Source organism: Anser brachyrhynchus (assembly GCF_964034855.1).
Source record: "Anser brachyrhynchus genome assembly, chromosome: 14".
Classification (NCBI taxonomy): Eukaryota; Metazoa; Chordata; class Aves; order Anseriformes; family Anatidae; genus Anser; species Anser brachyrhynchus.
In genome coordinates this window covers 12,351,323-12,366,897 of record NC_137709.1, presented here as the reverse complement: position 1 = coordinate 12,366,897, position 15,575 = coordinate 12,351,323, and the positions used below count along the sequence as shown (strand labels likewise).

General features: G+C 39.2%; 1 protein-coding gene across 5 annotated transcripts in view; it reads right to left on the bottom strand.

Annotated features, from left to right (window-relative positions):
* Nucleotides 1-12,319: 12,319 nt before the first annotated feature.
* LOC308177985 (protocadherin alpha-C2-like) overlaps nucleotides 12,320-15,575 on the bottom strand; it is a 110,202-nt gene continuing 106,946 nt past the window's right edge. For 4 of the 5 annotated variants that reach the window (XM_080555943.1, XM_080555942.1, XM_080555945.1 and 1 more), the window contains one exon: nucleotides 12,320-14,262. In XM_080555943.1, coding sequence (XP_080412069.1) covers nucleotides 13,952-14,262 — 311 coding nt within the window. In that variant the 3' untranslated portion in view covers nucleotides 12,320-13,951. The remainder of the gene's footprint in view (nucleotides 14,263-15,575) is intronic. The other variant, XM_080555944.1, reaches the window with a different exon arrangement.

Below are 15,575 nucleotides of genomic sequence, written 5' to 3'. Positions count from 1 at the left end.
TCTACCTGGGCAACCCATTCCAATGCCTGACTACTCTTTCTAAGAAGAAATTTCTCCTAATTTCCAACCTGAACTTACCCTGCCACAACTTGCGGTGACTCCCTGTTGTCTATTGCTAGTTATCTTCAAGAAGAGGCTGACCCCCCCAGCTCCCCACAACTTCCTTTCAGGTAGTTGCCTTCAGGGTTATTTTCCCAGCCTACGTACTTTTTGATTTTATGTGTCCTTTCTGCAGTATTTCTACTACACTTAATGAGAACAGACAAAACTAAACAATTCATTTTATTCAAAACTGATGTCCCTTAAGCTTTAGTGAAAACTCTTCTTCTTTTAAAATAATATATATTATATATAAAATAAACAAATGTTTCAGATGCAAAAATCTCCCACGTTGCAATCTATAGCTGTCATTTGCCCAAAAAGCAAGAGTGAAGGCAGAGATGCACCTTCAACTCACTCATTTCCTCACAGCATGAAAAGCACAGACTCTTTAGGACAAAGAGAACAAAGCGAGCCCTGTGAGCGGCTGATGCACTGGAGACTGATTTGGTCTGAACCCTTCCTGAAGTCACATACTTCTCTGACATCACCCGTCTAGAATGATACCTAAAGAGTTGAATATGGTGTGATAACTCTTTATTCCTGCCCTCTCTTTTTTTTTTTTTAAAGTGAAAATAATAAAGCTAACCACTTATAGGTAGCAATTTCAGAATCTAAACATTTGTGAGCGTTTGTCTTTTGTAAGAGGAACAAACAAATCAGTGTGATGTGCTTGCTTACCAGAAACAGGGAGGGAAAGGAAGGAAGATATTTAAGCATCTTCCTAATATTTAACGCTATAACAACCCCAACAGTTAATATTAAATTGGGAGTTTATACTTATAGCACAGCAAATGACAATATAGACTTACATGCATACAGATTTACCCCCAAGGATTTACAGCTGACAGCCCACAAACTCTAAAGAAAATATATATTACTGGACAAAAGTGAATTTAAAAACAAAGGTGCGTATAGAACGGAAAAATGAAGTACTCCCCAAAACTAAACAAGCATCCTACCTCCCTCAAACGACTTTTCCACCTATACATGTATGCTTCCATTGTCACTTATTAGGCTAATAGTGTTGATTGGAGCAGGCTTTGTTCAGGTGTTGATGTTGCAGCTCTGATTGCCTTTTAGGCTTTGTGCTGCCCATCATTAGTTAAAGTCTATTAGACGTTTAAACAGCCTTTGACTCTTACTGTTACGTACTGAGCAATGTGATCCCAAGTAGTTTTAGATTAAAGCTATAAAGTGAGAGGAGGAAAATGAAAGCTAATTAACCTATCAGTGTCCCACCCCAAATTCAACACAACAGACCTGTCAGGTCACTTTTGGTGCAGAGTTGAAAGCACTGCCCCAGAGCCTGGGGGTGGGGGTGGAGGTTGCAGGACTGAAAGTGAAAACCGGGCTACAGTGATGTAAAGGAAAGGCTTCAGAATTGCAAATATTGGGAAGTTCCAATTACAGAAGTGAAAGTACTGTCAGCAAGCTATCCTTATCTATTTTGGAGGATGTCAATGTTTGAACTTCAACCTCCAACGAGCAGAATTACAGCTAAATATTTTGTAGAGCTATTAGGTTCTTAAGATTTGTAACTTTCAAACTTCTATTCAGTAGGTGTTTTCTTCTCTCTCTCTTTTTTTTTTTTTTTTTTTGTGTGTATGTGGCCAAATTATTCTCTCATATTTTCTAAAAAGCATTTTTTCCACTTCCTTTCTTCTTGAGGTTTGACATGTCTGAAATAGGCCTTCTTTCCTAGCCTGAAATATATTTACCTGTACAATAAAAGAAGCTAATCTGTCCTGCAAATGATAAATTCATTCAAAAATTAATGTATTATCTTCTTAAAAAATGGCAAGAGTAAGAAGTGAATTAGATTAAACAAGAAAGGATCAAATTTTGAAGTCTCAAAATACAGAAACTGTTAGTAAGAAATAAGATTTATAACCTAGATCAAAACAATAAGTCCAACTTTTGCTACCAATGGTATTCAATTTCCAGATCAGCTGCTCTGAACAATAACAACACAACAAAACCATTAAATGTGTTTAAAACTGGGGTTTTGTTGTTCAGGGTGGGATCTCCCACACAACGCACATTGGTAGTGTATATTCAGGGGAACTACTGGGTATTTTCCAAGTCTTAAACTTCTTAAGCAAGAGGCTACCTACAGTTGCCAGTTATGGGGCATTTCTCTAGCAGCAACATACCTGTGCAGCTGCACTTGCATTCATTTCTATGTAAGACCTAGAGTGAACACTGCCCACAGTGATAGAGTACAAAGAGCAGACACTTTGTTATTAACATTGCTTGGATCAGAAAGAAATAGTGCCTGTTAATGCTTTGAGTCTATGCCATAGTGTCTTTTCTTAGCCACTTTCACAATGAGTCATGATGATCTTCCCTAAGTAGAAAAAAAGACAGTGATACAATTACAGTGACCTTTCTGGACATATTTCAGGAAGATTCCCATCTATGTGGCTGTGGCAGAAAATGTCTTGTACTGACTGAGAAAAGCCGTGTATGCAATGCTGCCAAAGGCAAACTTGCTCACAGCTTCTATCATGGCCTGTTGCATTTTTTGCTAAAAAATAGAGGCGATGAAACACCTTGTGCCATTTGCCTATTGCATGTTCAACATTCCTATTTTTTGTTATTCTTCTTGTCTTTGTCATGCAGAAGACAATTTTGACAGCATGTTTATGTTGTGCAGGGGCTGTCTTAAGCTACCAGCCGGTCAGAGAAATGTGAATTGTCACATCTCAAAGAACTGAAAATGGAGAAATGGAATAATCATAGCTCAAAAATCAGTATCTTTAACTCTTTCATTTCTATTCACATTTACAGAAAAGTTTGCTGATGTCTTATCTGCAACTTCCTCCCACTTCTATTCACGTGTCAAAAGCTCCAGTTCTTCTCTAATTATTTTTGACACTTTCTATTAGGCTATTTTCTGTGAACAGGATGATCAGAGCTCTTGGGGGGAGGAAAAAAGTATGTCATGTATATAATCTAATATTAAAGCAAACAGTTCAGAAGCACTATACTGACTATATAAGTAACTGAAAATGAAGCCATTGCAAATTTTCTAGTCGTTTGCACCATGGACTTGAGATACTTGAAAGGATTCAGGATCCCATTTGCAGCAACACAAATGTGGCCTTGATTATTGTGCCATTTCCCTATATCCACCAAACTGCATTAGACAGAGGCATGATATTGAGTATCACGCTTCATAATGACCTGTCTGAAACATTTCAGTAGAATCAGAACTTCTACACCCTACTGTCAATATAAGGGTAACTGAGTGTAAGATAAGAAGCCCTGAGAGGCTGTGAGAGCTTCATTCTAGAGAGCCTTGAAGGGGATCAGATATTGTTAGATAAGTATCTGTCAAAAACTAACAATGAGAACATTTCTAGGCAGGTTTTTAATGTGTATGGATTTTCACTAACTACTGGTATTTTATTAAAATTTTGGCCTAGAAGCTTCACCTGAAATGGTTGTTCTACTATGTTAATTACAAAATAAATCGCTGCTGTGATAAGATTACAGTCAAACATACACATTGCTATAAGTGAGCATGAGTTAACATGTATTTATATTTTTGCATGCGTAAATTGACCTGGAGTTGATGGCAGGTGAGACAGATATTGTCATTTGAGAGCCAAGTGGCATGAGCCAGAATATGTGGCAAAGGACCTGAAATTTGTGCCAGGAAAAAATTGGGGAAAGTATTGTGTGCAAATAAGAAAGAATATAGGTATGGTGTTATGAAAAATAGGTCTTGTCAAATAAATGAAATACAATTTTAATGGATCAACCTGATTTATAAAGAGAACGGTGCTAAAATATGGACAATTTGTATGCCTTAGTCTTACATAACACTGATCATATATAATAAAGCTGTAAACTCTCTATGAAATCCCTTACAACAGAGAAAATAAAGCAAGTAAGAGTAAAGAGGAACTTTTCATCCATGAAGGATCTTTCTCTGGGAGTATCTAAAGAATTTCTTCTTCACCAAATGCTGTTAAAATAAGGATGTAGAAGAAAATATAATATTATTTAAGAAAAAATAGAAAATGTAGTAGAAAATAAGGCACTGAGTTCAGTTACACAGACTGATCTGAACTGGTTTGGAAGGTGGAGAGCAACTGAAATATATTTCTTTTGCTATATCCAAAGATGTGATTTTATGTCATCATGAGTTTAAGTCATGTGTCTGACTAGAGTTGTCATATGTGTAACTGCCATATACTGAAAAGAGCTTTGGGTCAGTAAATGAACTAATTCCACTAGAAGCTAGCGCTCCATGTGTCAGCTAGGATTGTCTCTGAATGTGTAAGTGCTGGCCATGCACACCAGAGAAGGACTGGGACAGTTGGTTGAGGGAGGTTGAATGTATTTGCTTTCTAACTGTGTGTCACTCCTTGGTCCACTCACCTTTATAGAAGGCTAAAAACCTGTGAGCCATCAGTTGCCAGAAAAGAAGGTTCACAGTTTTTCGAAAAAGTTTTCTCAAACAGAGCTTGAATTAGGTGGTTGGGTAGGAGAACAGAAGAGAAACAGACATGATAGACCCAGGCAGGAAGAATTTGGATAGTCTCTTCAGTTTGAAGGTGTGCCCAGACACGGGCACAAATACAGTCTTGCTGGACTTCCCCAATTCTGCATTTTCAAACAAGTTGGAGGAGGCTATGAGGGATGAATTGCATGGTTTTCACTACCAAATCCTTTGTTTTGTTTTGACGGTGTATAGAAAATACAGGAAGTAGTTACACCTCCTATGAGTTTTAGAGAGGAGATAGGACTTGTGCAGCTCCTACCAGTGCACCTGCAAGCCTACACAAGAATGAAGACTATTTGGAAGGGGTGGGAAGGGGAGCAAAAGGTGTGTAAGCTCTCAGGGCAGGCACCAGCAAATCACAATTTGCCCTGTGGGTGAGTGAGTGTGAGGGCATCTGGGCTGTTCTCCACCATAATCCCACCACTGACTAGCAGCATGGATGGATTCTTGCAACCAGTCCTATGTCTTTACACAGAGCAGGTACCACCAACCCAAAGTCCACAGGCATCTACAGTCAACAATATAGACATGTTTGGTGGAACATATATATGACCTTGTAGAGTGAGATCAGGGAGCATGGGAAAGAACCTCTGTGTACAGGAAATTTTAGTACATATCTCTGTGTTGGAAAGGGACAAGACTTAGCACAATACAGCTCTTTTTCAGAGCCATTCATCCAGGGTGTGCAGCAGGCCTACAAGTGTTCGTAGCACAGCATAAAATTGGGCTGTATGTGCTTACACTTACTGCTTGTCTGTGACCTATTTATTATTTTGATGATCAGAGGGCTGGAGAACGTCTCCTATGAATAAAGGCTGAGAGAGCTGGGGATGTTCAGCTTAAAGAAGAGAAGGCTCCAGGGTGACCTCATTGCGGCTTTTCAGTACTTAAAGGGGGCTTATAAAAAAGATGGAGAGCAACTTTTTGCTCAATCAGATATTGACAGGACAATGGTTTTAAACTAAAAGAGGGGAGACTTAGATTAGAGGTTAGGAGGAAATTCTTCACTCAGAGGGTGGTGAGGCACTGGAAGAGGTTGCCCAGAGAGGATGTGGATGCCCCATCCCTGGAGGTATTCAAGCTGAAGTTGGATGAGGCCCTGGGCAACCTCATCTAGTGTGCGACATCCTGGCCCATGGCAGAGGGGTTGGAACTAGATGATATTTGATGTCCCTTCCAACTCGAGCCATTCTATGATTCTAAGATTTTATACAGTTGCACAATTCTGGTAAACACTGCAGCACCAAGTGCTTCACTATGAACTCACTTGCTGTAGGGGTTTCACATTTAAAGTTAATCAACGCAAAACTAACTGCACCATCAACATTGATAGGGTTATGAAGGCTTTTTTGTTATAGGAACTGCAATATCATGCTGCTTCCAGTTTTCTTTGCATTAGCTGTATGCACAGTAATGAATGCCAATACCTATGTAATTTGGCTTTGCAGATTCATAGGGGAAGCCCAGCAGTGCACATAAGGAACTAAGTAAAGATACTTGACAGAAATTTAGCTATAAACAACTGGAGCAATATAACTCACAGGTCAGCAGTTCCTGCCATCAGACAGTGTTGACATTTGACAGCTTTGCAGACAGTATGGGCTGTCCATTTGTGAAAGCTTGTTTGACCCGGGGGGCCATTAGCAAGATCTATAGGCAGAGCAGGCCCTCCCTCTGACTGCAAGGAAATGCATTTAGTGCCCTGGGTTGACCTGTCACACTTTGAGTCATTTGCATCTTCTAACGTTGTGGAAGAATTCACCTACACAACATTCCCACACTTTATTGCTAATAAATGCATTAGACTTGCTGTCCTCCTTGCTTGTGTTGCTGTCCAGAATCTGACCCTATGTAACCACCTAAGACCTCCCCTTGTGTCTGTGAAGGGAGACTGAGAATAAAATCAAACTGGTTTCACAATTTTGTGCCACGTCCTCCCTAAAAAGAGAGGTAGGTGCTTGTTTCTGCCAGTGCTCAGGGCAGTCACCCTTCAGGGTAAGATGCAGCTTATCTTCAGGATTGTATTTATATTGCAACTGCGCTGAAGTACATTAACAAAAGATTGTTAGATGTAATTGTGTAAAGATCAAGGTAGTTTTTGCAATGCTTACAGACAGCTTAAATTCAGTCATATCAGGAAGTTTCCGAATCTACAAGTAGAGGGTCTAACAGAATTTACACACCCTTTGGTTTAGGCAGCTCCTCTCCATTCACTTTTCCTGTCTCCAGCTTTCTGGATCACTTTGTTAAATGTCATTGCCTAAATATTTCCTAAACCCCTTTTAGGCATCTAAGAAGACAAGCGGAATTTAAGTTTTTAAGCTTCTCCTGTGAATATGCAGTAATTAGCTGCACCCCAGCTAATTTCCACACTGAGGTAGGGGCTTGAGCTTAGCAAAAGTGAGCCTCTTCAACCCATCATCACAGGGCCATGGTGCCAGCTGAAGCTGCCCACAGTTGGACTTCACAGAGCCTGGGAAGGGCAAAGTTGGCATAGTTTGTCTGTGCAGGGCCTGAGCCTGCTGTCCCAGCCCAAAAGAATGAGGTCTTGGATTCTCACTGTTTACATCACACGTGATAAAGAGGAAGGTAAATACCAGACAGAAATGGCTTTGATAGTGTAGGTAATCCTGGGAGTGCAGTGCTTGTGCTGCATTTCACTACTTCCCTGTCAGATTTGCCACCATGGCAGATGGTATCTGAAAACCCATCAGCTCTATTGCACAGAATTGATTCAATTCAGAGCTGCTCAGCACAGCATTTCACAGACAGAGAGACTTTAAGTAGGATTCTTTAAACACTGAAGGAAGGAAGTTCTTCAAGGTAGGGAGTGATACACATCTTTCCAAAGTAGGGTTCTGATACACCAGGGGCTTAATTAGGATATAGCATTATATCTATGTGAACTTTTATTCTCATTTCCCCATGAACACACACATTTCTCACCTCACTGAGTGGAATTTGAGAAAAAGAAGTATTTACCTAACTGTAAAACTATGGCAGGTTTAAAAGTCTAGAGTGGCTGTGATAAATGTGTTGTAATAACAAATATGTTTGTCAGGCTTCCTGTAAATAATGGACAAGAACTTTCTTGGTGCTGCTCAAATGCTGCCAAAACACTTGAAGCTTCCATAAATATCACCAGAGGAGATGGAATAGGGCTGCTAGGGCCAGTTCTAACATTATCGCATCTCAGTGCTCTACTGCAATACTCGCTGATGAACCCACAGGGCAGCCCTTCAAGGTCTCACATTCAGTAGGAGATTCAGATTTCATTCCTGATGGAATGGCACACTGGTAACAAGGGCTTTCACAGATAACACAAAGTCCAGTAGGTGTGCCCAACACCTGATTTATGTGCCTTATCACAATGCTATCAGTGTAGGGTAACCTTTCCCTACATGGGTGTGTCTTTTCATCACATGTCCCATTCATCTCACCACCACCATGCAGTTCATGTCGAGGGACAAATGCATTTAATGGTGGGAGTGACAGCAAGCTTATGGCTGTTGTACCTGGTATGAAGACCAGTTTAACACTTCCAACACTTTGTCAAGGTCCTGGTTTTGAAATACAGTTTTCAAGTCTACCACGGTTGTTTTACAATACACTCCAGACATCAGTTCTTAAATGCTGATGAGTTACTTGCTGTCTTTATTCAGATGACAGTTATATAGCTCTGGGAACTACCAGCAGGCAAGCATTTTTAATAGTTGTCAGGCTGTATGGGTTATGAGAGATGTTTACTTTCCTATATCTCCATCATCTTTTGATGTTAAAACCTCAGTGTCAGAGTATTGCATCAAATACTCTTGGGATATGAAAGGGAATTCACAGTACAGGGTAAGGTAGACTCTTTTCAGTGTGGCAGAAGCAATCACGTGGTACTTCATGCTGGAGGGCTCCTTTCATTACTTCTGTAAGCCAGTCAAAGGCACCTGAACAAGACAAAAGTAGGCATGTAATGTCACCATAATAGCATCACTGTGAAAAATCAGACAGATTTGAACAATAGGTTTTACCTAAGTGGCATTACCACTGACAGTAGATGTTGCAGCATCCTGCATAGCAACATAGGCAGGTCTCAGATTTTTATATGTAATATACATATATATAAAAATGTTTGCACATATATATATATGCAAGTGCAGTTGTTGGACCCTCTAGTGAGGGATGGAGGCCATACAGGGGAGAAAGAACTCAGGAGTAGAGTACAGTGACCTCATATCAAAAGCTCATGGAAAAATAATGTTTATGCTAATGATATTGATTTCCTAGTATGTTGGTTTAAGCAGCACAAGGTTGTTGTCACAGCAGGTGTTTTGTTACAGCTGTTCTTTGTACTCTTAGACTCTTAGTATGTCCAGCTCTTTGAGTACTGTGCAAAGTCAGCCACTCAGGCACATTTAAGCATTATACAGGGCCTAATACATTCTAGCCACCCTATCAAGCCCTTCATATACACAATTTATTATTGCATTGCTTGGAGTCCTCAGCCTGTCCTTTCCAGGGCACATAACTGCTTTGTACAGATAAACCTCTATGTGATGATACCAAAATGTTGTTCAGTTGTTCACTCATTTCTCCTTCAAAGACATTTGAAGGAAGAAAACAAAGGACTTCAGTGTACACTTACTCACCAAAGACAAACTTCTGATCAAAGTGATACTTCTGAATATTTACAGGGACTTTAAAAGAATGTGGGACTCTTGGCACTATCTTAGAAAAAAAGTATCTGTGTCAAGGAGCAGGCAGTAGTTCTCAAATGACTAAGTAACAGCAAAGCTGAGGAACCAGTTCCTTCTTTAGGACTCAAATGAGGGTAATAGCTGAGTGCCTTCATGAGGGCCTGTCTTACCGAGCCACAAAACTGCTGCTAGGGGAAAATGGGATGAGGGAAGAAAGATTGCATATGGTTTATTTTACCCAGATGTTGACACAAGCTTGGCATGAAAGTGGATTAAGATAAGCAAGGCCAATTATGTAAAAGGCAGTGATTGACTTTACATTTTAAAAATGCAATTGCAGTTTGAGAATGGGTGATTTCAGAAAGACAGAAAGCTCTAACTGAAGTGTTTGGTGGAATGAAGCTGGAAGAATCCTGGAGTCATTTTGTACCTAAACATGTTGTACATTGATAAGGGAGATAATAATACGAGTTTTCCTGGAGGAAATGTTATTTACTGGAATTTTGACATTTTCATGCACCAGAATGGGCAGATCTAAGTTTTGACCATTCAACATGAATTATATAAATTGTGATCACTGTGTCATGTAGTAATAACCACCATTCTATACAGGTATCTTACTCACACTTCCCCTGGGAAAAGGTCAATTAACAATACAATGACTTTTTACAAAAATAGAAGTGTTTCTTGAAACACATCAAGTGACTGAAGAGGAGGAGGAAACTAATGATGACCCTAAAGGATATCACAGATGACTTCAATTAATTCCATAGTAGATTTTTACATCTGAAATTTGGAAAATATACTTTGGGTTCTACGTTCTTTCCCTTATGTAAGATCATTGGAAAACTTTAAGCCTCATCCTCTGATGTTCTATGACCCAAATTCTGAGCAGAAAGAAACTGCACAAGACTATGTCTTAGACGCCTAATGTAAAATGAGGTATCTTCTCAACAACAGCATGTAATTAATATGCAACATATGCCAGCCTTAATCGTTATAAAAGCCCAGTGCTTTTGGCCACCAATCTTATATGCATAAAAACAGACTTCTTAAGACAATATGCTCACAGATAATACGTAGATTCTGAGAGGAATCAATTGTTCAAGTGTTCAAAAAAAAAAAGTCCAAAATGATAATTCCCTTATTAGCAAATTCTGCAATGTATTTTGGTTTGCTAACTTTATTGACAGTAGAAGGATAAAAGAAACTTCAGTTTCTTGATTCTTGTTGGTTGTGGCCACCTCCGTTCCTCATTTCTTATTGAGTGGTATTTAAACAGTAATGCCTGATGCTCAGCCAAATGTATTACCCTCATGACCTGTAACCCATAGTCCTCCAAAGGCACTTCATGCCAGGTGTTCGTCCTCTTCCTGGACATCCAAAATCAAGGATGACAATGGTATCAATTGCATGCTAGTTTTGAAATACCCAAATGTCACTTAAGACATCTCAGTATTCCAGTTGTACTGGAGGGTTCATACATGGAAAAATCTTTAAAAAAATCTAGCAAGGCACCTGATTCCATCTTCTGAAAGCACAGAGCACATCTGTGCAATGTATATTACACTTTTGCAATCCAGCCTCTTTTTAAACCTTTCCAGCAAGAACATCTACTTTCTTATTCCTTGACAATTTTTTTCTCTGTTCCATCACACCTTCATACTGTGGTCCTTGCATTCAGACATCATGTTTTTCTCTACCAGGCCATGCTAGCATACAGTCCTCCTGCAGTAATCACAGAATCATCTAGGTTGCAAAAGACCTCCAAGATCATGTAGTCCAACCTCCGACCTAACACTAACAAGTCCTCCACTAAACCATATCACTAAGCTCTACATCTAAATGTCTTCTAAAGACCTCCAGGGATGGTGACTCAACCGCTTCCCTGGGCAGCCCATTCCAATCACCTGCAATGAAGCCAGCATTGGTGAATATACTTTTGTGTTAGAACAGGCAAGTTAGAGACATACTGCAGCTCCTGATTTCTTCTGATAGAAGAAAGTGTTGGAAACCAGTTTGGTAAGACCAAGGATGAAAAATGAGTGAATCAGATTGGCCTGTATAGAGGAAAATACAAGTACTCAAAGGAAGTATATTCAATTAAAATCTAAAAATAATCAAATGCAATAGATTGCTGTAAGAGTTAAATCTTTGTGGTGGATTGTTGCCAGAGGAGTTGAGGACAACTGCCTTATGACCTACACTTAAGCACAATAGTATCCTTCTGTGTTTTGAAGTTATCACTGTAACTCCAGTTTAAAAACATTTTGGGAACTGTTTGATTAATCACCAAATGAAAAAAAAAAAAACAAACAAAAAAAACCCACATACACACACACTAAAAAACAAAAACACCACCCTAAGTCTAAATTTACATGCATAGCACAGTTGCATATCCTTTGCAAGGCCAAATTAAAGAACAGCTCCCTCCCCAAATCTTAAGCTTTTCCCTCTCAGCTAGCCTTTAAAACTGAAGGATTCCCTTTCTCAAGCAGCATCTCTTTTATTGCCATTAAAACAAGAGTGGTAGCAACAGAAAACTAGATAGACCACATGAGGCCATTGGTGGTTCACATTTTGAGGTATTAATTCTTTTATTAGAGCTTTACCATCCGTGATGTTTTAAGACTTGCAGCAGATTTAAATGAATAGGAATTGACCTATTCTGAACTGTCAGCAGTTTGGAAACTTGTAACATCCAGGACATGTCTCAAGGAATCCAGCTATTCTCTTTGATCCTAGATTAAAAGGACTGTTTGAAATTTTAGAGCTATGTAGTTTTTACATGGTTCCAATTAATATGACACTTGAGCTTTATTCTGTGAATGTACAATGATGTAGAAGACTCTTTGGAATTCCCTCATCTGCTATATTCTTTTTAAAAATACATGTATTAGTTTTAGATCAACATCTTCAATCACATTCAGTACTCCATCCTATCCTTAGGTTTTGTAATTCACAGAGCTTTAGCTTCACAGGTTATTACCAATAAATCCCAAAATGCATGCATGGATTGATTTAAGAAAGATATTTTACTTGTGTTTCATACACACACAAAAGAAAACAACTGATAATCAACAGTGGCTTAAAAAATTAACACTACTTCACTTTTTCACAAGTGTACAAAAAAAGAAATAATGAATTTACATTCAACGGTAAAGCTTAAAGTCCACTCTAATAATAGTTGCATTGACATTCACATACACAAGCACAGAATAAATATTTCAGGATTCTTATAAGAGCATACAGCATACATACAGTACTTGAATTTTACATAATGAGTGTTAGTAGGGTCAGAAATTCATAATCTCATAGAAAAAGTAAAATTAAAATCAGAAAAGATTGTGTGGGAGGTAACACCAAGGTACTGCACAGAACTAGCAGGTTATATAAATCCACTTGTGTGAGGAGTTTTCTTCTCCTTCTTCATATTAGGACAGTTTCTTTGCAAAGGTGTATTCAAAGTGCAGATTAATGCAAAAAAAAATATATATTACTGTATTTATTAATACATGCAAGAGGCAGCCCCCAAGTGACCCGACAGAATAAAGCTGTTATTGGCAAGTGGCCGATATAATACAGATGTTTCAGGCAATTTTTCTAAAGCACTTTAATAGCAGCAATCATAATTTATAATGGCTCTAGACTGACTTCTGTTTGGGTTAAAGGGCATCATATTTCTTTAACATTTACAGCTATATTTCTTTATAAATAAATATCTCAAATAACAAATAGCATAGTTAACATTTCTTTTTTCCTCTCTTTTGCATAAGTGTCATGGAGAAACTCTGACCTTTTCAGAGACATAATGTGCAAAATAATGTTAGAGTGGCAACAGGGACACAGAGCATCACAGTCAGTTACATTCCTGGGATGTCAGCCCAGCCCTTCTTATACTCACAGGGCTAGCCTTGCCAGGGTAATGCAGGGCTCTAAGGGACAATTTTCCCAATGGCTTGCTTGGTAAAGACATAAAATTTATGGTATCTTAAAGAGCTGTAAATGTGAGGTTTTATTTTCAGGAGTGTGTAAAATACGTCATGTATAGGGCTCAGTATTCCCACACAGTGACTTCCCAAGGTTTGAAAAGTCTGGTCATCTTTCAGACATTTCCTCCCCAGCCTGAACATCTTTGAACATGCATGTTCATTAGGTGTTTCCTTTGTTGCATATTTACCAGCTCTTCTTGCATCTTATAACCTGGTCTCATATCACCTAGCTGACATCTGCACACAAAGATTTCCAATCAGATAGAGGGTGCACCATATTAAAACTTTTAAACCTGTCCTGTAAGTGTCATCAAGACAGGAGCACAGGAACCACAGTGCAGAGATTCCAACCTCTCACTGGCTGTACTGTGAAGATTCTCCTTTTCGGCGTAGGAGAAAGGAAACTTGTGTCTGCTTTTTAGATTCTGAAAACAAGCCAGAGTGGAGAAAAAGAGTTAACACCAGACTTAATAAAGCTTTTTAAGACAAAACCTGTTAAGAAATTTAGACAGACACTGTGAATTTCCTGCTGATTTTCTGAAGTCTGTACATACAGGAAATTTGTTAACAGTAGGAAGAAATTGGGAGTTGCTACATAGGAGAAATCTGCCATTATTACAAAAACTGGCTAAGTGGGTTCTTTCAGTATAAACCCCTCACTGATCACTGTTCTCAGTAGTGCTGTTGCCCTTTTCTTTTTTCTCCTGAGTCTTGTTTCCCTTCTTCTTTTTCTTCTTTTTCTTGGTCTCTTCCTTCTTGCCAAAGGTTATGAAGTCACTTTTGTCAATTTGGCTGTTTGGTGGCTCCTGCCGGATGGAGATGATTGCAGGAGATCCTGGGATAATGAATTTGTCTGGCAACTCACCAGGACCACCTTGTTTGGGATTGCCCGGTCCAAACTTAAAGGTCCAGCTGTTGCTGTTCACACCAGCTCCCACGGGTGGGGACACCTCTCCTGCCTCAGGTTCTGAAAAAGTCAAGAAACAGCAAGAAAAGCTTAAAACATCAGTACGTACAAACACTCACTGAGTATCAGCTTCACATTTGAAAGCTATGGCTTTAGCCTGGGTCTATGCTGACTCTTGGTGGCTTGGCTGCTCATCTGGGCGTTACTGGCTGGTTCACGTCCAAGCTGCTCAGTGCTAGCATGCACAGGTTCTCCCCACATATTGCTCTGGATCCCATGTTGTGCCTTGAAGTATAACTGTTCTCAGTTTTTCTTTTGAATTTGAAGTGCTTGAAATAAGAGATCACTATTTCATACAGGCAAATATAAAGTGAAGTTCTGTCCCCAGCTTTAGGCTTGCACTATGAAGCAAATTTTTAATTTTGCCTCCATGACTTTGCCATGATTGACCCAGTAAGATAGACATTTTTATGTGCGTTTCTCTGGCAAAGATACATATTGAGCATATAGCACAAAGAGATGCAACACAAATCAGGCTCTTTGATAGTCTTAAAACCTGCTTGTTTTCTTTCTTCTTAAACTCTGAAAATTATTTGTAATTTACATAACTCCAAAATTTGAATTGTACCAAAATATTCACTTTAATATTTTAAGTACTTAAGTAACAGGAATTCTGATCAGATGAAAGCTCAGTGCTTGTGCATTGATCCTAAAGCCCTCCAATCTCATGAAAATGTTCTTATCTACACCCTAAAAGTGCAGTATTGACCTGTCACATTTGTAACACTACTAGCCACACATAAATTCTTGCAATACCACACAAACAATGCCAATCTCATGGATCTGATTAAGTCTCGATATCATGCTCTGCATCAGAGCTGTCCAGCTGAACAGGTGAAGATATCCAGTGGGGAAGAAGGGAGTGGGATCAGCATTGCTGCAAGGAAGGGTTGGGAAACCGTCACAGAAAGACTGCACATCCCTTAGAAGAGAAGGCTGGACACGGAAAGAAGAAGAAACAGAGAAATCCTAGGTCTCACACTAGTGAAAGATGGGGGAAGAGGAAACAAAGCAGAAAATCTAGGTGGAGATCTCCAGTGTTTTGCCAGACAAGAGGATGCTATTCAGTAAACTTCAGCTGCTGACCGTTCTGCACCCCTGTAATAGCAATGAACAATGTTGCACTTCCTTTAGCAACCACTTCATGAAGTGAGCAGTATCTCCTGATGATCTCCTGAGCAGTATTTCTGGTTCTTTCAAGATTCTTCATCTTCGGTAATGGTGTTCATAGAATTTTCTATGTTATGCAATAAAGCGTATGTTGTGTGTAGACATAAGGCTTTCCTGATTCAAAAGCTAAAGGACACATTTTA